We start from the raw sequence: 23,726 nt of genomic DNA, 5'->3' as shown, positions 1-23,726 counted from the left end.
TAGTGGCATGGCAGTTGTCACGTCACAATGCACGTCGGAGCACTGCAGATTGGAAATGGCCACCTGTAACTTCTAACTTCAGGGGACTGCAAGAAAAGCAGTGGATGTGCTGAATGCCCACCTCTCTGTATTGGTTACCTTAGCAACTTGTTGTGATTTCAGATCTTTCAATGCTCTGCTAAGCCCTTCCTTGACATGTGAATATCTTGATGTAAACTTGGAATACAAATGTATTAATCCCTATATACTAGGACTTCCGCAGTGCACTCAACACTGAGAAAACAAGTCCACGCCTCTCCAAAGTGATGGATAGCTCTCCCCCCCCCGGGCTTCAGGTTCTACTCTCAAAGCTTCATTTCATAAAGACACATTTTAATATATTAACCTTCTAATACATTAACCTTTATTAAGTACATAAGAATGGCCATACAGGATCAGACCAATGGTCTATCTAGCCCAGTACCCTGTCTTCTGACAGCGGCCAATGCCAGGTGCTTCAGAGGGAACAACCAGAACAGGCAATCAAGTGATCCATCCCATTGGCCATTCCCAGCCTCTGGCAAACAGCAATCCCTGCCTATCCTGGCTAATAGCCACTGATGGACCCATCTTCCATGAACTTATCTAGTTCTTTTTTGAACGCTGTTATAGTCTTGGCCTTCACAACATCCGCTGGCAAAAAGTTCCACAGATTGATTGTATGTTGTGTGAAGAAATATTTCCTTTTGTTCGTTTTAAACCTCCTGCCTATTAACTTCATTTGGTGACCCCTAGTTCTTGTGTTATGAGGAGTAAATAACACTTCCTTACTTACTTTCTCCACACCAGTCATGATTTTATAGATCTCTATCACATCTCCCCTTAGTTATCTCTCTTCCAAGCTGAAAAGGCCCAGTCTTATTAATCTCTTCTCATATGGAAGCTTTTCCACAACCCTAATAATTTTAGTTGCCCTTTTCTATACCTTTTCCAATACCAATGTCTTTTTTGAGATGGGACGACCAGATCTGCATGCAGTATTTAAGATGTGGGCATACCATGGATTTATAAAGCGTCAATATGATATTTTTTGTCTTAGTATCTATCCCTTTCCTAATTATTCCTATCTGTTACCTTTTTTAACTGCCGCTGCATATTGAGTGGATGTTTTCAGAGAACTAACCACAATGACTCCAAGATCTCTTTCTTGAGTGGTAACAGCTAAATTAGACCCTATCATTTTATATGTATAGTTAGGAGTATGTTTTCCATGTGCATTACTTTATAGTTAATCAACATTGAATAACATCTGCCATTTTGTTGCTCAGTCACCCAGTTTTGTGAGATCCCTTTGTAACTCTTCCCAGTCTGCTTTAGACTTAACAATCTTGAGTAGTTTTGTATCATCTGCAAATTTTACCCCTTTTTCTAGATTATTTATGAATATGTTGAACAGCACTGGTCCCAGTACAGACCCCTGGAGGACAACACTATTTACTTCTCTTCATTCTGAAAACTGACCATTTATTCCTACCCTTTGTTTCCTATCTTTTATCCAATTACTAATCCAGGAGAGGACTTTCCTTCTTATCCCATGATTGATATTGAAAATATCACATCAGCATTTATTTTTCTTATTTGCCCCAGTGCAAAATTAAGCTATTAAACATCTAACTGGAATAAAATAAATTGCAGGCAGCTTTTAAAAAAAATGAATGACAAAATACACTTAAAAATAGGATCAGACATTTTAATCTGGTGGATATGGAGGGACGGGAGGGGAGGTGGAAAGAATGTGTTATAAGGTCTGTCTGATATATAACTACCATCAGCTTTTCCACACAGTTCTGTATTAAAAACCACTGTTTAGTAGTACAACATGCACTTAAAATTGACAATACGAGGTGTAATCCATTACTGTCTGTAGATAGGAATCATTAGGGATGATAAAAGACTAAAATAAAAAAGCACCAGGGCTCAAAGGCCATTCTAAGATGAAGTATATCAGTAGGGATAGTGTAATGCCATTGATCAGAGCTCTACTGCAACATGCTATAAGGTCTGGTACTTGGTCCACTTCTTGCACGTTTTTTGTAGAAATGTCCTTCTTTGGAAAAGTAACATCATAAGCTCTGCCTGGGCGAGGGGGAGGGGGGGGCCTCACATCAGACCCCCAGCTTATTGGCTTGGGTGAGGACGACTTTCAGCACTGGCATGAAGGCAGACGTTTCACTGAAGTTGCTGGTGCTGACTATGTGAGTGTGGATGTTCAATCCTTCTGTGTAGTTGCGTGTTTCGATGCTCTTCGCAATGCTGTGCAAGCCATTGATGATTGTTGGAGAGAGCTGAAATGAAGCCGAGGACACACAAAGGAGTTCAGCAGAAGGAAAAACATCCAGGATACCAAAGCCAGCAGACTGAATAGCCAAGGTCAAGCATCAAACCACATGGCTGCTGTGCAACCTGGGTCATCCTTTAGAAAAGGTGCACCAAAGAGCTAAAGCATTTTGGACCTAAAACAAAGTCTAGTGAATTCAATGGCAGTCTTCTCATTGACCTCAACTGACTCTGGATCAGTCCCTTTACGCCAGTGTTTACAGGCTGGGAAGAATAGTCACTGAAACACTAAAATATGAGAAAAAGACAGAATGCCTGTAGAGCTTTTTTGGGAGGGGGCAGAGGAGGCTCATGGACCATTTGTATTCTGGGACATACAGCCAGTTCCACACATGGCTTTACCCCACTTTTATGTCAGTGTCTCCTTGAGTTCAGAGCACCTCTGTTAGTGATGATGATGAACAAGACGTATTAGCAGGTTTATTATTATTTATTTACTTTAAGATCTGGCGTCTCTTCTGGAAGCATCCCACAAGCAAGTGTCAAAACCAAAAAGGTTTATCACTAAGGAAAGACGGACTTGTGGTTATGCCACTGGGACTGGTACTCAGTAAAAAACTGAGTTCAATACTTGCCTATGCCACAGACCTCCTGTGTGACCTTAGACCAGTCACTTAGTCTCAATGTGCCTTAGTTCCCCATCTGTAAAATGGGGATGATACTTCCTTTGTCTGTTTTGTCTATTTAGATGGTAAGCTCTTTGGAGCAGGGACTCCTTTTGTGTGTTTCTAGCACAACAGGACCCTGATCTCAGTCAGGGGCTGTAAGCACTCCCATAATACAAACGACGTAACTCCACCACATACATGAAAAGTCTGCACATACTCACAGTGCCAATCATTCTAGATAATGATTAATATGTGATCATTAAACCTTCTGTTTAAATGCCGTCATTTCAGGAAAGTCTTAGAAATGCCTACAGCACATGCACAGACCTGTGTAATAGAATTCTACTGAAATGACGGGTCTCTAACCAATGATATCATTCCTTGTAATAAAATGTAACATCATATGGAAAAAATATTTAAAGCTTAAAGTAATAAGGAACAAAGCTACTTACTGTCTGTTCCCTAAGTTTGTCATACAGAAACTCCAGGCGTTTGTTGGCATCGTCTAACTTCCTCTTGGTTTGCTGCGGGAGAAAACAGGAAGTGGAGTGGTATTAAGAACACATTTCTGATTTTAGTATAATAGTATGATTTAGTCATAAAGGGAACTGTGTAACAAATGAACAACAGCAACTGAGATTCCTCGATTAGCACTGTTCTCATTACATGACACTTTTATTGTTTACTCAGTACTTTTTGCCACTGATTTTACTACGAAAGACAAAGATTAGATGATAGTAGACAGTAGCCATACCTAAAGTTCTGCCTACCTAGATGTGGCTGCACTGCAGTAGTACAGCACATGTGTAGTTCGTGAGATTTCCCAGGATGCTTTGGGATAAAAGAAGTGTGACATAAATAGAGTATGAATTTTGCTTTGCGGTTAACTGGGAAAGCATTATTTCTGTTAAATAAAAACAATGCTAAGATCAAAATATCCAGCTGCCCAAGGAATAATTTTGTCCTGAGAGCTCAAGGACTGACAGCAATAAAAGACAAAAACAAGAAAGGAAATTCACTAATTTAAAACCTATTCTAATTGTATTTTAATGGTAAGGCTATTAAGAGTAAAGACAGCAACCTGTGTAAACAAATTCTTGCTGCAAACAGGAAAACAACAACCAAAGCCCAAGCTACAAAACATCTTTTGTGCCCACTGAGAGTTCTGATTTTGCAGAGACAGAAACGTAGAGGTGCATTGTGACCTTTTTTGCACAAAACCGATGGCATTTCTCTTAGAAAGGCAAGTTTTCACCTGAGACAAATTCATGATTCCTTCCCAGGTGTGGGATGGAATTTCACCATGTTTCACCAAAAGTGCCACATTTATTACTGAGATGAAGAATTTTCATCCCAGATCATGTTTGTGAACAGCTGTGAAAATGAGGTTTTGCACATGACTAGTCAAAGTGAAAAGGGAGAGTCCTCCAGCTGTAAACAGGACAGCTCGCTTACTGCTCCTGCTGCTATTGAAGGGAGACCAGCAGCACTGGCGATACAATACTATAGTTTGACAGCCTGGGTACTATCCTCATTTTACAGATGGAGGAATTGAAACACAGAAAGACTAAGTGATGATAACAACAATAACATCTGTGTTTAGCAAATGGCACAAATTCCCAACACAAGTCAGTAGCAGAGCTGCAAATAGTTCTCCTGACTCCCAGCTCCCCGTTTTAACCTCTAGACAACACTGTCTTTCATATCAAGTCATGTATTTGTACATTGCCTGACAGAGACTGCCCATGTGCTAACGATATCTATTCCTCAGATAGACAGAAGGAATCAAGAAAGCTTTCCCAGCTACTGTATGCAGGGACTGTTTGTTGTACCCAAGAAAATCTAAGAGATTTTTAAGGAATTAAACAAATGAGGCGGCTGATGCCCCAGAACAAGTGATCTTTTCATACCGAGAAAAAAAAGAAATGAAGTGGTGTTAGAACATGGGCTGAATTTTCTTTAGGCCATTCTTACGTTTGCTGCCCAGAAAAAGGGAGAAGGTATAATTAGGGGAGCAAAAAGCCAGAGTTCTTTATTGTATGTGACTTTTGCTCCCATCCCTCTGCAGGGTACCCTTTAAAGAAAAGCATTGATTCAATCAACTGCTACTGAATAGTCACAGGACTATCAAAGGGAAAACCAAGGGATTCTTTCATTCCTCCTGCGAAGACAATGTGTACAGACCTACCAGGAAATTGTCGGAATGGAAAGCAAGTGGGAGGAAGAAAGAGACCATGATACGAGCAGGTATCAAACCAAAACTACATCTCTAGTTTAAATGTTAGATAGCGGTTCAGTAAATATGATACAAAGTCAATTTGTGAACAGTTCACTGAATGCTTACTACACTGACAAAGCCATTATCGAATTTCAGTACCAACATGTCAGCTTACATTAATAATGGAGACCTGTGTCTCTGTTACTGGTTAAACATATTCATCAAACAGGATTCCTTTGAATGGCCAGCCAATTTTCTCTTCATAAACCACTTACTGCTGGCAAGCTAAGGAGTAAAAATTATACTTTATAGCTGTAGTGTTATTGACTCAACACAAATCTCTTTCTCTGAGTCTCTCCTGTATTTCCATTGTTTATTTAGAAACAATTTTTTTCTTTGGAATTGGAGCGACAACTCAGGAAATGCACTGAAGCAGCTAAAAAGCTCATGGACTGGCACTTGCAGTAAATGAGCCAGGCCCAGCTGTTGTACTTCACCAGCGATAACCCACCTAAAATGCTTCTGTAACAGCATTAGGGCTCTAGGATAGTCTCTGTAGGCTGCCACTAGCGGGCACCATGATTAAACACTTGAGCGGGTCCGAACTTCCATTCTTTAGAGCCAGGTTCCCAAAAGTTTTTTGCTGCACACCCCCCACCCCCCGGAAAATATTTCAAGCTGTGACAACCCCTGCCCCATATCACGCCACCCTTACTTCTGCTCTGCTGCTGGTAGCGGCACTGCCTTCAGAGCTGGGTGCCCAGCCCGCAGCCGCCGCTCTCCAGCCACCCAGCTCTGAAGGCAGTGCAAAAGTAAGGGTAGAAATAGCGCAAACACCCCCCCCACACACACACACACAAAATAGGCTTGCGACCCCCAGTTTGAGAAACACGACTTTAGAGGGCCGTGGTCATGTGTTGTAGGAGGACACAGACACAACCATGTATTACTAAAGACAAGACACACTGAATAAACCCAATTATTAAAGACTAGTTACCTAACTACTTAATACCGTTTCCTCTCTCACCCTCTTGTGAAGTCTGTTTGCTACCATAAAGGGCGTCACCTTGTGACACAGAGGCCCATTGGTGCTAGTTGGCAAAGGGTTCACTACTCTGGGTCAGGAACTGCTAAGAGGCCTGCCAAACTCACTACACCTAACACATGGCTGCCATACAGAATGCCGGGTGAGATCTTAAATCAAAGTCAGGATCATGCCGGCCAAAAATATCACTGTGAAATGTGCATACTGATTATATTTAAGAAGTTATGTCAATATACTGAAAATATGTCTTTACAAGTTTGTGTCCAGATGTTACTTCCCAGCAAAGGTGAAAAACTGGTTTAGTCAGACAAAGTGATGTATATTTCTATGTCTGTTTAAGTTCACACACAGATTAAGCATGGTAAGCAAACACAAGGGGAGCTACATTTGCATTTCAAGTCAACACGTGGATGTGAAATAAACAGGAGTATGAGAAGACACCTTGGAGCCAGCTTCCCAGGAAGTGAATCACAGGGGTCTCCCCATCTTAGGGAGACAAAACAGTGAGTTTTGGGAAACATAAGGAGACATAAAAAGACATTCGATCATCAATTGACTGAAGAAACCCCTTGAAGAGGGCGGGGTATTCATGAAAACCAGTATCCTGGCTATGACTAAAAACCAGCAGCTCTGTCAAAGACTGAATCTTTAGGAAAGAAAATATTCTTTCAGATAGGAAAAGGTGACCATTAATAAGTGTAGACCTAGGATTGTTTTATTTGTAATCTATTGTTCTTATTGTCCTTGCTCACTGTCTCTTAAAATCTTGACCTTTGTTTATAAACTTGTATTTGTGTTCACTGTAAAGAGATTGCAGTGCTGCGCTGTTATAAAGGATCTGATCCTGAGTTATTCTAGTCAAGCTGTGCGTACTCTGTCCCCTCAGTTTAGTTGGTAATTTCTGAGTGTGTCCAGGTGCTAGATATAAAAGAGGGGGACGCTAGCAGAAGGGTTCACTAGCCTGCATTGAGAGGGTGGGGTCTGCGGACACCTGGGCATCGGTGCTTATCTGTGGCCAGAGGCTGTTGGTTTCAGGGAGCACAGCTCAGCTGGCATCAGGCAAAGCGGCTTCCTGCAGCGGGCAGGTGGTGAAGAGGCACCTTGCAGCCCTGAACACCCCTGGGGAGTGTCACACACAGATCAAAAATGGAGGCTTAATATGATCCTTCTGCCTCCTCAGCTCGGATGCACAATAGCCTCAGCTAATACCCACCTCAGCATATGAGCTCCCTTGCTCCAGTTACAGGAACTGGCTAAACAAACAAACAAAGGCCAAATCAGCTCAGCACAGCTCCCGCCTTAAGGGGGCCTGTTTAGTGAGGCGAGAGGTAGAGGAATCATCTTTCTGCTCGTCAGGAAAAAAAGAGGGAATCCCATTTCTCTCTACCACCCACCCAGACCAAAGCTCCAGTTCTTCCAGATGGAAGAGAGCCAGAAGGGAGCCAAACAATGCCACTGATACGATGGAAGGAGTTTGCCATTGTGGACAAGAGGAGTCCCTCCCTCCTTTCTCCCGGAAGCAGGGCTATCTAATCCTACTTATCCAGAGACTCTAGGCCACGGCGCTGGTAAAGATCTGCCGTGGAATCCTGGCCCCACTGAAGTCAATGGGAGTTTTGCCCATGAACTTCAGTGTGGGCAGGATTTCAACCTTGGTGCTTCATGTCCCATTTGCCACTCCTGGGGTGCCTTGCTGTGTGCTGCTGAACGGCTGCCATGTCCCATCCCCAAAGTGGCTGCATCTTACTGGTGTGTGTGGTCTCTGTCTATAATCGCTGTGTGATTTATGTTTGTACAGTGCTCAGGGAGCCCTTGGGCCAGACAGAGTGACATAAACGAGAGATGTATTGCTGGTTAATGCAGTCACCATCCAATGAAAATGGTTCTTAAATATAGTATTGCATCACTAGTGGCTCATGCAATGCAAAGACCTACTGGATCTGTGGCGGATAACAGGCATCTCTGGATGAGAGCTTCAAATGTGGTCTTCAGAATAAGGTGCTCATCTGGTATAGGCTTCTTTGTAATCTTCTCCGCTGGCAATGACTGCACATGCTGAAGAAAAGATGGGCGATTAAAGTCACATTGGGAACTCCCATTGGAGCTGTATGCACTGGGTCATTATTTTGTAAAAATGACTAACACCCCGAGCACACTCGCTCGCTCCTCACCCCCATCCTGCGGAGCTGAGAACACCGGAGAGGGAACATTAGCAGTTCCTTAGATGGGGAGTGTCTCTCTTTCAGCAGCTGCCATGAAAAGCAACGTCGTCTTCAGGAGACATGACTCAATTGTCCTAAATGACTGGCTGAGTGTAGCAGTTAAGTGCAAGTAGCAGCGACTAGGTGGTTATGGATATGAAGTGAGAGCCCAGAACAAAGATAACAGATACAAACCACACTGACGCTGTTTCAACTCGGAAGCAGAGGGAGGGAGACACAGGGACTGTGGTGAAGTTGACTGAACCCCCGCCTCCAGAAGTGGGGGGCCTGGGAGAAGCTAGGTCAGACAGCTATGCGTGAAGACTGTTTGTTGCATGAAGCCCCTTTTTCTTGTTACGCTTAATCCTACGGTTAACGTTACATAATGCTTTGGTTTGTAAAAGCTGTACTGTGTCACTGGACTCGCGCTGGTCACCTCTCTGAAAGGAAGGCTGCTGGCAGCCAAATCTAGTCGGGCCTGCGGAGCCAACATGGTTGGTGCAAAGGAGGCCGCAGCCCACCATCTGGTCTGAGACTGGGAGAATCATGAGATTCCACGCTGGGGATGTACAGCCTGAAGGGGGTGCACTCAGAGAAGGGGGCAGAAGTCCAGCTAGCTTTGGACTGTGAGACAGTTTACTAGATTTTGCCTTTTCTCTCACCCTTTCGCTGGATTTGTCTACATGAGAAAGCTGTACTGGTTCAATTTAAATCGGTTTTTAAACTCACGTAAACTGTGCAAACTCCCATGTGGATGTTTTTACTTCAGCTTAAGAGTGATTTACTTCAGTTTAGCTGAAACCAATTCCTAGTAATCAACTTATGCTAAATCAGAATAAGAGTGTCCGCACTGCCTTTTGAATTGGTTTAGTTAAACCGGTGCAACTTTCTGGTGTAGTTGAGACCTATCATGAATATAGAAAGTTCTTATTCGGTGTCTGTTCAGTGCCTAGCACAATGAGCCCTCCATCCTGGATGGGGCAGTTAGGCACTACCAGAATGCAAAACATCAGCATAATTACCCTTACCTGTATGGTATTGCCAATTGGAGCTCCTGGTGCCCCCTCTGTACTGGGTTTTGAGATAGCAGGAGGCATGACTGGCTGCCCCAGAGGCTGCGAAATAGTCTGGAAAGGGTTTTGTAAAATGGGCTGCCCTGACGGAAGGTGCGAGGGCTGAAATGGAGCCTGGGCTGCAGGCGGCACTGAAGCGGGAGGCTGCTGCATTTGGGATTGTGGATCCAGCAGAGGTTTCATTATTGGGGATGTGATGGGAATAGGTGGCATGAAGTTATCAGGCATCTAAAGACAATAAAACAAAACATTTACTATGCTGCCGCTGTTCATTATTTCTCCAAAAAGGGGAGTATTACAACAACTCTGTCTTTCAAATTGGCTGTAATTTAACACAGAAATAATCCCCCCTCCCAGCTCCTTCTACATTTTCACTTATGACATATACATTGACACACTGTTGCATAGGTACACAACAGGCCTCTCTTCCAAAGATCTTAAAATCTAAGGCCCTGACCCGGCGAACACACACAGGCTTCGCTTCAAGTCAAAGAAACTATTCACCAAATTAAAAGCATGTGATGAAGTGTTTAAAGGATTGGAACCTAAAGGCACTATTGGGCAAAGCATAGTACAATACACTACAGAACTCACAGCGTGGCAAACATAACATGACCTTTTACCTTCAATAAAAAGAAAGTGTAAGTGAAAATGAATCTCAGTTAATAACACAAAACTAATTCCCAAATATCCAGATTATTTAAGGATAGCATAGCACTGATGGGACATATAATGGCACTATATAAATAATAAATCTTTCAAATGAGATTCAAGCCTCTGGCAAACAGACTTCTAGTAAGTCCAATAATTAGTGCATTTCTGAACTAGTGCCTAAATGTTTGTACTTACATACTCCTGAAAGGCCATAAACATAAAAGACAGTGTTTGGTAGAGATAATATCAGGTGACTAAATGGAATGCTGGCTTCTGTTACAACTACAACAATGTGGAAAACAAAACCCCAATGAGACTTTTTAAAGAGTACTAAAGGAAACAACAAGAAAGTCCAAGATGCTGAGTGTAGTTCTGGTTTAATGAAATTGTAATTACAGTTGGTTGGTTGTCATGGCAAATGATGTTTTGGTCAAGCAAAAAAAGGAAAAGTCAGAGTTTTAGTTATAAAAAAGTAAAGTCATGGCCCTCAATTTTTTAATTAATAAATATTAAATCATTAGTCATGGGAAATTATAAAATAGTCAAGCTTTGGGGAAAAATGCAAAATATCCTTTATTTTACAATAAGCCATTTAATAATATGTAAATAATAGTTTAAACCCATTATAAAACCCATACTCCATTATACTGGACATACAGCGAATCAGTGAGTAAATATTCATGATGAAAGGTTGGCTGGTACCAAGTAGAGCAGAGTGACGAAGACCATTACTTTTTATTTAAAAAAGCCCCGAAACCGAAAAATCGGTTTTGTATTACAGAAGCCATGGCTATGACCAAAACATACAATAATAATTCAATTTAAAAGATAGCATTTTCTAACTGATTTTTTAAAATTAATTTACCATCTTTTAGTATCACGGGGTTATCCATACTGGTATGCTTCCTCCTCCTATTTGCAAGTCTTAACCCACATAAGGGACCCCAGACTGACAGCTTTGGAGACCAAAGCCCTGAATTTATACAAGAACGGGTACAATATAGACAGAAGCATTGGAAGTTTCCCCACTCCATCCTGCCAATATCCTTAATCCTGACCTGGAGGGACAAACTCTTGGGATTACAAGTTACTGTAGTTTTGTCTCCCTGTACATTCACAGCCTTATCCCATCTGCTCAGACTTCCAGGAATAACTGGACTGATCACCGCTATCTCATTTCATATGGGCCATGGGGGCACAAGAATTTTGATCACTGCAAAACATTCTACACTGAACCCAGAGGCTAGAATTGAAAGGCTCATTCTACCCTAATACAAGTCTCTTGAGCTATTCACTCCCACTATCTACACTGGTTATGCTGCATTTTCCCACCCGCACTCTTTTATAAAGTTTTATATTGTGGCCTCCATCCTGACACTTGTCTTACCGTTAGTAAACATCAGGGGCCAAAGCCTCAAAACCTGTGGAAATGGTTGCAGCTCAAAGGAAGTCAATAGAGCTATGACAATGTACACCAGCTCAGAACCCGGTCCTAAGCAAACTCCTACACAACTATCCATCATCCATCATATTTTCACCCCAAAATGTGATCATGCGGATTATCAATAACAACTTTCCCAAGAACTCAGTCTCCTCTGGATGCATATTTCAGGGTGTTTACTAATACATTTCAGGAGATAATATACGCTGAAAATTTACATTTCCTCCTCTTCCTTAAATATAACTTGCTATAATATAAGTTGCTGTTTGATGATAACACTTCACTCTCCTTCCATCAATGGTCTTCATAACAGTTAGTTAAGATACTACTTTTTAAAATGCATCATATGCAGTTTAGTGGGATACCAATCTCTTACAGTACCTTTTTCTTCTTTGTAACTCTGTTCAATGCAGGAGGATCATTCCAACCATTTTGAGGCCCTGTAACAAAAAAAAGCAATATTAATCATTTGTTAGAATCCCAGAAGATGGGGAATAGACCTTTTGCCACACTACAGCCCCCAAATTACTGCTCTAGCAGCATCTAAAGCCTCAAGAAAAGGCGGCTGTGTGCCATAGCTGTAAAATTGGTGGTTATGTGACCTGCTAACCAAAGCCTGAGTTCTCAGATGTGCTTCTGCACCAGTAATATCCATGATGACAGAATAATACATCCCTTGTGCTAAGCAGCAGGCCCTGAAATTCATTACACTGAAAGCCCTTATGTGATATCTGCCTTAGAGAGGTTACTTTCTTTACAGATAAGCTGGAGTTTGACCTAGTCATCCTTCCTATACCTAATATAATTCACCTGAATCCACTAAATTAAACTCCTAGTATTCAACAGAAAAAGCAAGCAAGCAACTTCCCATCTGCCAAGACAGCAATGTTGCACTGCCAAACCCTTTGAAAATGCTGGCAATTTTGCTGGCAGAAACAGTTAGAACTGCACAGACAACGTGTGCTAACACAGTCACTCCGTTATTTATGATGGTTTCGCTACATCTATTTTGTAATAAAACAAATCAGACCATTTGCTGGGCAATTGTTTTTGCACGACCATGTTGACATTATGATAAAATGTTAATCAGCAGTCGGTACCTCAGAAAACTTTGGAAAAAAGCAGTTAATGTGCACAGAACTCTGCTTAAGACATTTTCTGTGAAGGATATCTTTACATGGCAACAAGAGGTGTTCCCCAACAACAACAAAAGGAAAACACAGAGGATACTCCAAGTGAAGAATAAACAGCAGTAGGATTCCTACAATCCTAGGCCACATTCATCTGTATGCTCTACAGACACAAAATGTTTATAAGCCAGGTATACCCAGCTAGTTAAGTCAGGTTTATTGTTATGTTGGGTCATGGAAGCCGAGTAAAGTTGCCTGAATAGTCTGGTGAATCAGGTCCCTTGCATTCAGGCCAATGTCATTAATAACAAGGAAAGAGAAATATAGAATATAGGATATCTGAGTAGAACTGTTTCTAAATAATTTTTTCAGAGGTCTTCATGAGAAATCAGCTCATTTAAAAAAAGCATATTTTATGTATCTGCAAAATTTGCAGTACAAAGCTTAGATTAGTGAATTAAAAATTTTCCAGTATTTCATTATGCACATTTAATAGGGAGCACGGCATTAAAACTCAACATTAATGCTGCTTAAACTGGGGTAATGAGGATTTATTGTACAAAGCCACAAAAAGCCAAAAGAAAAAAATTCAATGGACTTTTTCACCACAGTGTTTTTCGTTTAGCAAACTACAAATTCATGTTTATACAGTGAACTGTGTTACTTCAGTACAGCGTTAGCTGGTCTCTAAATGTAATAAGCACTTGAGACTTTTGTTAAACACATTCAATAGCCATTATGCCCTTAAGACACTAAAGGGACAGATTAAACAATTAATTAAAAATCTTTTATCTGACTTCTTGTTAAGCAAAGCTCAGCCATGTTCCCTGACCACCAAGAGCACCAGCTATTGTCCCTCCTATAATATGACATATCAGTTTTCATAAGATTTCAGATATAGAGAGCCTGGATTTTTCAGATTATGAAAATCAATTTTTTTTAGCATTATTAATACTGTTAAATTTATAGAATAATTCAGTTAAAATGCATCAACTCACTTCTGTGGTTAAAAATTCCAGTTATGTTATTATTTATCTTCATTAGGATATTATAAAAATTGATTCAATTAAAAATATATTGACAAACAGCATTAAATTTAGTGTACTCTGAGGGTCATATGCATTCCATTAATTTCATACTGTGGCTTAATGATTTCCATGTTATACTGTAGCTAGTTCACCTTGCAGGGTAGAGGCTTGGTCTTGAGAAGACTGATTTTCTGTAGATAAAATGCAAAAATAACTAAGGTTTTTTTTAAAAAAAATGAAAACACAACCTAATCTATAATTATTTTTCTCATTAGCTATTTAGTTTCAATAAATGTGCAAAACCTGAATTTTCGTCACCTGACAAAAAGTATCTACTCTAATTGAATAGTCAGTTTAAGGATAAAATTAATATCTGCTGTCCAATCAACCCTGCAGAATGGCTTCCTCTACCCTCCCAAAAAATGAGTCTGAATCCTTTCGCATTTAGTATATCATTTCAAGTTGCTACTAATAATTGTTGCAGAATCCTGACTCACTTTTGTTATCAGGCCAACTGAACCAAGAGACTACTCATTAGACACAAAATTCTCTCATTGCTATGGCTCCTGTTCAGGAAAGCATTCAAGTATGTGATTAAAGTGCTAGACTTCAGTTGGACGTAAGCACATGCTTAAGTGCTTTCCTGAATAAAGACCTGTATGATTATTTTTATTTATACTGCATGTCAATATCAAGTTATGATAGGAGCCTCACAAAAAAATGTAAAGACAAGTTCCCTGCCCTAAATGAGCTGACAATCCAAACAACATGACACAGCAAGATATTTTGCATCGTCTAGAAGGGAAAAGGGGAGCACTGGATCTGGGACATCTATTCTACAGTATATTTAAGGTTTGATGGGCATATCTGTCATTAACACTAAAAATTGTTTCATGTTTAAGCTGGATGCCAGAGATAGGTTGCTTAAATATCTGCTGTTCTAAAAGCCTAGATAGTTTAAAATGAAATGTGAAAGCACTTAGTTTCTAATATGATCTTATTCATATTGCTTAACCTACTAATTTTTACATGATTCTGTAAAAAAACTAATGGAAAAAACCACCCACGGAGTTCTAGCTTTTATACCTGCATCTTTGAATTGATGCTGGTTTACTACATAAATATTTTAATCTTAAAGGATTAGATTTTTAATTTTGAATGCATAAAGTTTGAAAAAAGAAAACACAAGCCACATCAAAATTATATTAAGGTCCTAGACTATAATGTATGAAAGCACAGAAATTGAAAGTCAATAATCAAACCTCCATTACTAGGCATAACCATCCCTTTTGCTTAAATTCATAACTTTGCTAGACACTAAAAATCATGCACTGACTAGAGACACTGGATTTATGGCTTATTACAACAATCTATAACCCACTAACAACCCCCTCAGCTGCTCCCCTACGGTTCCTTTCTTCCCTATGACTGGAGGGGTTTTAATGGGCTACTTCACCTTGAATGGTCCATTGAAATAAGTGGTAACTACCTATGCGAAACAATCTGTTCCATCTTGTATTTAGCTGTGACACTGATGAAGGGCAGGTCTGCACTTAAAATGCTGCATCGCAACCGTAGCTCTTAAGTGAAGACGCTCCTACACTGACAGGAGAGCTTTTCAGCATAGCGCTGTCTACATGGGGGATTAGGTTGGTATAACTACATTGCTCAAGGGGTGGGCTTTTCACACCCCCGAGTGACATAGTTTTACTGATAAAGGTCTGTAGTGCAGGCCTAAGTTTCCCAGACCTGAAGAAGAGTTCAGTGTAAAGGTGTCTCTCTCACCAAAAGAATTTGGTCCAACAAAAGATATTGCCTCATCCACTTGTCTCTCTGTTGGCACTTAGACATTTGGAGGTACAGGTGTGATCTTAACTTAGGCTTTATGTTTTCATGTATTTAATATAATGGTACCTTACTGAGTGGCCTTTTTCTCTATGTGGGGCAGCTTCTGTGAATAACGTTGATGGGTAAGTATATTTATCAAGAGCACTCTGAGGGGATGGTGTTTGAACAGCATATATATTGTACTTTCAGCATTAAGAAAGTTTTAAAAAGCAAGTTTTTCCATCTCTAATGTGTAGAGTTTTCTGAAAGAAATAATCTAATAACCTGGACAGAACAGAGCAGTCTGTTTAAGGTGCCCTGAACATCTTTTTTACAACATTCTCTCAATTGCAACAGCATGGCTCCAACTCAGCAGTGCAACCCTATACAATAGAGCAATTCAGCACTTCAGACCCAATGGGAGGGACTAAGCACGTGACTAAAGTTAAGCATGTGCTCAAGCATTCTGGTGAATAGGGCTGGACTTACACACATTACTTAAATGCTTTGCCGCACTGGGGCCTAAGTGCTGAAATCTGCTAATAATCAATTAAAGGGATTTTCAATTAAAACTTTAAAAGTTTTAAACTTTGCAATGGATGTCTCCCCACACTAACTATTGGGAGAAATTCAGCCCATATTGCTAATGTTGACAGAACTTAATAAAAAGAAGCGTAGGTCACCTCTGAGCAATACAATGAAAAATATGCAAATCAAACAGCATTTCTGAGAAAAACAGCTGCTCCAGTTTTAATCCTAATGTATTGACCCAGGAGAAATGAGGATGACTCCAGCTGATGAAAAGTGTACACTGGGCTAGAAAAAGTGGAAACTGAAACTGACCTATATTACAGTACTTGTTATTAATGTGGGAAGCTCCTATGGTGCATAAATGAGAGCTTCACGCTACTTCGAAAGAGTCATATGGACTATATTGCTGCAACTTTTAACACCAGAAACTTAACGGGTGACAGATCTCTCAAGTGCATTCTAGAGACCCAAATATAACAGTAAAATGGATTAGAGAGAAAACTGGTAAATGGGTTTCCCATTACTTGCATTTATTGGAAGACATAAGAGCAATGCTGTCTGCATTATAATGTGCTGCTTTGCTTCTGCAAGGCTAGGGAATTTGGAAGCAAGTGTCCCACCACCCATTTTACTAATGCCTTCTCGTGGCATGCACCATCCTCACACAAAGATGGGCAAGGACGTCCAACTGTCTCCTCACAAAGAGGAAAGGAGAAGATATTCTGTCTGTCGGTAGAGCGTCTGGGATATTAACAATTCCAACAGGATGCACTTTTGGGAAGACTCCTCCCCACAATGTTAAACAATGCTGCCCAGGTTGACAGCCCCCCCACTCTTCCTTGGACGGAGGGGACATTTTCTTTCCAACACGTGTGTGTAAATGTAACACTCATGAAAGGAACTGGATTCAGAGCCTGGGGAACAGCAGTCCTGTTATCCAGACAACAAGTACAGTGAGGGTAATGGCAGAACAAGCTTCAGATGAATGCAAGTAACATCCATGTGCCCCAAGCCACACTTTGGAGCACCTCCTGATCAAGGTCCTGACCCATCCTGACTGCTAAGGGAGGTCGGCGAACCGTTCAGCTTCCATGGCCATTCAAGCCATGACATCTCTGCTGAGATGGACAATAATGTTGCCACTTAGTGCCAAGTGGGCCTCGGCTTTTTGTGCTGGGGACGCTGGCCAAACACATTTCACATCGATCAACAAACAGCGTCAGCCTTTCAGTCACTGCCAGCCTGGGCTGGATTCCAACTGGCAGCCTAGAGACTCTATATCCCATTAACAATGCCCTGAGCAAACCATTTCCCCACCAGAAAGGACATTTAAAAGAAAGAAAAGTCCAATGCTTCGGTCTCAGGGCCCGTTCCTTTAAACAAAGGAATCCTTGCCCAAAAAAAGCCCTGTTGTCAATCATACTCCCTTACCCCCTTTGCGTTAACCGAGTAGACCTACAACACTGTTTAAACCAGAACTGCTCACGCTCATGTATGCATCAGGAGTGGAAATGCTGTGTAAAACTTAGCTGTGAAATAAGTGACGTTAATAAAGAGACAGGTCGGTCATCATGCAACAGGTCACCAGAGCAGCTCAAAATGAACACAACAATAAAGGGTGCTTGGGTTATTCTGTTTCTCACCCTGTTGGCATTCTTGGTTATCATGCACACTTAAACAGGCTCTTGTGTTCTAGCAACATACACATGCTTTTTTTTGGTTTGTTTATTTTACAGAAAAAACATGCCATTTAAGTGTTTCTAAATAATTTGTGATTATCTTTCAGGGCATTCATAAACACGGTAATCCCATCACAGCTAATGACTAGGAAAACAGAGCCTATGACTGCATCTCTGTGAGATCATTCAGTAGACAGGGTTTCTTAAATTAAACACTAGGCTTGACCCTCCTTTCATTTACAGATGTGTGACTTGAGAATGACACTACTGAGAAACTATGCCAGCAAAAGTGGTGTGAGAAAGAAGAATACCAGACTCACTGCATCCACAATGGCTTGAAAATTTGCTCATTTTTTTTATATTCGTTCACCCGCCATGTAGCAATTTTGGCTCTGTCCACATGATGGTTAAAACTGCGCCAGCATCATTTGTGTCTAAACACTGTTCTAATGTAGCTTCTGTAATCAGGGCAGGCAAGGGTTCTTTTTCTATAGCACAGTGTGGCCCTCAGAAGAGCTCTGTACACACTGATCAGATCAGGGAATCAGAGCTATTCTGCTAGCATGGGTTCAGCTGCTGGAGACAAGGCCCTAGAGTTGTACCATGCACAGAAAGGATAATGCCATTTTTAGAAACACTGTGTACTAACCCTAAAGCACGGCCAAATTTCATGTTAATCATTCATCAGAACACACAAATTACAACAACAAAAACCCACAAAAGCAAAATAATGCCTTTCAAGCGCAGACCTGTTCTTTGGGATGCAGGAAGCTCACTGGTTGCAGGCAGAGTACCTGTTGGTCCAGTAGACAGTGCATAAGCCACAGAAGTCGCTGGAGCTCCTGGCCTGCCATGCTGGAAAGATGCACCAGGAAGAGGGGCAGGGAAAGAAGAGCTAGGATTCAAGCGTGTTGGAGAGGGCTGAGGTTGTCCAGGGTAGAACTGAGGGGGCTCGGAATGGGAAGAAGCAGAAGGCATATACGGAGGGGTAGGATAGGAGGTTGAAGCAGGAGGAGCAAGAGGTTGTTGAGGCTGAGAGAGTGCTGGTCCCCCTGTTCCAAAAGAATACTGCTGTGTTGGTTGATAAGCTATGTAGGGGGAGAAAAGGGAGAGATTTAGTTAGTAACATTATTAGACTAAGAGAAAGCTACTATCCTCTCCAGTTTTGACGCCCCATTCCCTCTTCCTAGGTACCAATGATGACAACTTCCCCCGACTTCAGCTGAGCGGAACGCTTATATTTAAACGAGCGCAATGGCTTAGTAAATAGAGAAATGCCCCGTCACATAGGACACCTAACTTCAATAGCCAGCTCAGGCCTCAGATGTGGGGGGCCTTTCTCCAGAGCCAGCAACAGGGGAGAGTCTTGCTACTAGTAGGTAATGAGGTAGTAACCTGCTAGCGCGGGTTACAGGTTCCGGCTTGATCCTCTCTGTACTGGAGGGTCAGTTTTCACATCTCAGCTTCCCTTACTGGCAATGCCCACCTCCTCCCTTCCCAGCCCACGTGAAACTGCTTACTGGCTAGCCAGTTCCCACTCCCACAATGCGGCACTTGGACTCAGAGCGCCATGTCACCTTACCTTGTTTCTGGAGCCTGAGAGGCAGTGGGAATTATGTCCTTTTTCACAAGGAGCTTGTTTATCTACACGTCTGTTTCTCTCCCAAAACTCGTAACTGTCAAGCCATTACACAACCCACACACTCAAAATTAACAGGCGAGGAAAATGTTTTAGGAAGACTGAGGTCTACTTCTTTGGGAGCCTTCTAGATTCGGAAAGTTAGGAGCAACATAACCCTCACGATGCCACCATCAGGTAGGAAAGTACAGGTCTCCTTCCAGCAAGGCCCCAATCTCATCACTAGATGACACAACTCAAACACTGTGCCTAATCTAATCTTTGTGTTTGTTATTTCTTCTCTGCTCCTGTAGGGCCCTTTCCCCATTTCCTCTCTACCCTGACTACTCTTCCATGTCCCGTGTTTCTTTCATTGTAATTTAAACAGATAACAAGCTAGCGCAGCTTCCCTTCCCCGCCTTTGCCCTTATTTATTGTCTCTTCCTTGTTCCCCTTTTCTCTCTTTCTCACTTTAAGCCCACTCTGCAATAGCTGAATTAGGTTAAGTTCCTTCTCAGCAACTACATGTGCTGCTCACGAAATGCCTGGTTCTGGACTATTCTTAGGGATCTTTGGCCCTTTGAGTCTTTAGGAAGAGCCAGTCGAGGGCTCGGACTAAGAGTTGTTGGTAGCTTAATTGTAATTTAGCTGTTCAATAGGCAGTGCCACATCACAAGAACGGCCAGACTGGGTCAGACCATGGTCCATCTAGCCTAGCGTCCTGTACTCCAACAGTGGCCAATGCCAAGTGCTTCAGAGGGAATGAGCAGAACAGGTCATCATCAAGTGATCCATCCCGTTGGCCATTCCCAGCTTCTGGCAAATAGAGGCTAGGGATTGACAAGATACTCCGCAGTGACTGGGAATGGTAGGAGGAGCTTACAGTGCATTGGTCCCCCACCCAGAGAGTGATTTCCCCACTGTTCTGAACATTTCGAACAAACTCACTCATACGAACGCTGTGTAAATAAATGAGGTGCGGTGGGAGCCATTGCTACTTACTCTGCAGGTACGTCTGTCGTGCCCCCGCCTGTGGGTACATGTTGTAACCGGGAGAGGTGGACTGATGTGGCGGCATGTTAGGATGAACCGACCCCGGCATAATAAAACCTGGAGGTGGAGGATTCTCTCCCTGGGAAACAAGGAATGCAGGAAAGAGAAATGAGATCAGATTTAGTCCGCGCTGCTAACAAGTGGCTAGGATTTTAATGGGATTACACAATTTCATATTTAAAGGCCTTAAATTGACAACAACAGAAAATAGCCATCACCACTGACATAACTGTGCTGATCATTCCACCGCCTCAGTCAGCCATGCTTTTTGAACAAGATAAAGGTGAACCATAACCTAAATGATGGTCACTTAAATGGGAAAGGAAGAAACAGACATCCTTGGAATACAAACACTTATATAGAATGAAAAGATGATGTGTATCTATATATGTGTAGTAAGTCACAAAGCTTTGCTGGCTAGATATTTCAACCAAGACACTTCTTAAAGTTTAACCTATTATTTCCAACGTTAGGGGAAAGAGAAAAAAAAAGAGATACATTTGTATTATTCCACTGCCAAAAAGAAGCTGTGGAAGTTATCACTTGAGCTTAAATTTTATTAACCACAAGCTAATGCTTTTTCAAAGCTAGCCATCTGGGTAATATTTGAAAAGGTAACAAGAGCTGCATGGATACAATAAATCAGATTGACTTGACCACCTGTCACTGTCTCCCAGATGCATTGGAATGCATCAAGCATACAAATTGTATATGGAGAATTTATTTAAAGGGGACAGAACCTGCTCAAAGAGGAATAATGAATGTTATACCTGTGTGTCAGAGGGAGAGTCTGCAGGAGGATGGCTGGGAAGGGCAGTAGGAGTTTTGTTACTCCAGGTAGTGACAGTAGGGGCAATTCTAACCTGAATTGAACAAAGAAATACCAATCACGGAAAATAAAATTAAAAAAAACCAAACCAAAACAAAACAAAAAACCCTAATGGGTATCACATTCCCAGATGCAAAACAGGTTATAGGAACACTGTGAACACACAAAATAAGGTATCTCAGTGCATCAAAGCAGCCATGAAATCAAGATGATAAAATAAAAATAAAGACAGAGCCTAAATCACTGCACATTGAAATGCAAGCAGAGATGACAAGAGGTCAAGAGTTCTGGTATCAAAAGGGAACCACAGAAGGAAGATCAAGCATAGGGAAGGTACTAATACAATCAGAAAGCAGATTGGTGTTTGAAAAGTATTATACGTGCCACGAAAGCTAGCTCTGCCAGAATGTCATTATTACAAAGCCCCCCTTTGTCACATTTTCCTAACTGTTGCAAAAACTCACCCCAGGCTGAGGGCTCATGCTACGCAGCATTTCAACAACAGCAAGATTTCAATCAAATGGAAGATTACTGCCTTCAGGTAAGTGGGGGCTTGTTTAAGTCAGACTTACAGGACCCTCTGAGGCGTCTTATTTTAAAAAGTAAAATTTAAAATCCAGCTGCAGCACGTGCACAATAAGCTACTTCCCCAGTGTTAGTCCCTTCCCACAACCTCATCCTCAGAGCTCCCACTGGATATCAGCTATCTCCCCCTGCCCAGGTTTCCCCTATTTTCCAAAGTCCCTAGCCCTACACTGTAATCACTGCCTTCCTGCCCATGGATGAATGAGCTGGACTCTTTTGGGCTCATCTATATCACATCTTTCACTGACGACAGGGGATACTGTTGAGCAATGGGAGGTACGGCCAGAGACTGAATTCACAGTGCCTACACTGCATGTAAGAGGGAGGAGACAGGGTAAGACTTAAACCCTGGTCTTTGCCTAGTTAGAATAAGCAACCACATTAAGTTACCAGCTGACTCAGGAATTACTTTAATACACCTACTTCTAATAACAACAGCACTGTATTTTTTTTATATAATGAGCCATTACAACAATGAATATGAGCATTTTAATAACTTCCCAAATATGTAAGTGCCATGTTGGGAATAATTAGGAAAAGGATAGATAATAAGAAGAAAATATCATACTGCCTCTATATAAATCCATAATACGCCCACATCTTGAATTCTGTGCACAGATCTGGTTGCCCCATCTCAAAAAAGATACATTGGAATTGGAAAAGGTACAGAAAAGGGCAACAAAAATGATTGGGGTATGGAACAGCTTCCATATGAGGAGAGATTAATAAGACTGGGACTTTCCAGCTTGGAAAAGAGATTATTAAGGGGGGATATGATAGAGGTCTATAAAATCATGACTGGTGTGGAGAAAGTAAGGAAGGAAGTGTTATTTACTCCTCATAACACAAGAACCAGGGGTCACCAAATTAAATTAATAGCCAGCAGGTTTAAAACAGACAAAAGGAGGTATTTCTTCACACAACACACAGTCAACCTGTGGAACTCTTTGCCAGAGGATGTTGTGAAGGCCAAGATTATAACACTGTTCAAAAAAGAACTAGATAAATTCATGGAGGATAGGTCCATCAATGGCTATGAGCCAAGATGGGCAGCGAGGCAAAACCATCGTCTGAAGTGATCCTAGCCTCTGTTTGCCAGAAGGAGGGAATGGGTGATGAGATAGTTCATTCGATGATTACCTGTTCTGTTCATTCCCTTCTAAGCACCTGACATTGGCCACTATTGGAAGGCAGGATGCAGAGCTAAATGGACCATTGGTCTGACCCCGTATGGCTGTTCTTATGTTCATGATTTGATCAATAATCAGTTTGCAATTTTAAAACGTTAATCAGATGCTTTCTGCCACTTTTATCGTAATACTGAAAAAGAGTGTAACAATCCAGCACAGATGGAGGCCCATAATTAAAAACGTGCTTCAAGTTAAGCACATGCTTAAATGCTGGCCTGCACAGGAATGATGGATTTACCATATGCTTAAGTGCTCTCCTAAATTGGGGCCAATGACAATGAAAACTAAAAGCGAAGGCTTAAATATTTTTAAAGCTAATGTTATAAAATAGTCAAATACAGAGTTTTTGAACGAAGGAGTTTCTGTACATCTGGAATAATGCATAGATTATCCAAAAGGAACAAGGTTTGGTTCAAAAGCCATAGAATGCAAAGTGTACATAATCTGCAATATCCCAGACTAATGCTTATTAGTTTAGTGATACAGGTAAGATATGAGCGTTTAAACATGTACTTCGCTCTGTCCAATCTACATACTGCTGCATGTCTGCCTGTAACATCCCATTAATATCAAATCCCTGCAGCACCTAAATGTAGGATTGTGTTTTCGGTGCCAGGAACCTGCAGTCAAAAATGTCTTT

The 23,726-nt window shown here is 41.4% G+C and overlaps 1 protein-coding gene across 11 annotated transcripts in view; it reads right to left on the bottom strand.

The window, feature by feature from the left end:
• Positions 1-1,715: 1,715 nt before the first annotated feature.
• Positions 1,716-23,726, bottom strand: part of SEC31A (SEC31 homolog A, COPII coat complex component) — a 63,777-nt gene continuing 41,766 nt past the window's right edge. For 2 of the 11 annotated variants that reach the window (XM_067556847.1, XM_067556849.1), the window contains exons 21-29: positions 21,253-21,345; positions 20,432-20,561; positions 18,561-18,899; positions 13,927-13,965; positions 11,998-12,056; positions 9,477-9,749; positions 8,183-8,302; positions 3,437-3,508; positions 1,716-2,324 (exon numbers count right to left, since the gene is read on the bottom strand). In XM_067556847.1, coding sequence (XP_067412948.1) covers positions 2,145-2,324; positions 3,437-3,508; positions 8,183-8,302; positions 9,477-9,749; positions 11,998-12,056; positions 13,927-13,965; positions 18,561-18,899; positions 20,432-20,561; positions 21,253-21,345 — 1,305 coding nt within the window. In that variant the 3' untranslated portion in view covers positions 1,716-2,144. The remainder of the gene's footprint in view (positions 2,325-3,436; positions 3,509-8,182; positions 8,303-9,476; positions 9,750-11,997; positions 12,057-13,926; positions 13,966-18,560; positions 18,900-20,431; positions 20,562-21,252; positions 21,346-23,726) is intronic. The other 9 variants (XM_067556851.1, XM_067556850.1, XM_067556852.1 and 6 more) reach the window with 9 other exon arrangements.

This window comes from Emydura macquarii, unplaced genomic scaffold (genome assembly GCF_026122565.2).
Source record: "Emydura macquarii macquarii isolate MOO-44397 ecotype Brisbane River unplaced genomic scaffold, CSIRO-AGI_Emac_v2 contig_1790, whole genome shotgun sequence".
NCBI lineage: Eukaryota > Metazoa > Chordata > Testudines > Chelidae > Emydura > Emydura macquarii.
The sequence above is the reverse complement of the archived record's forward strand: the minus strand, read 5'-3'. Positions and strand labels throughout refer to the sequence as shown.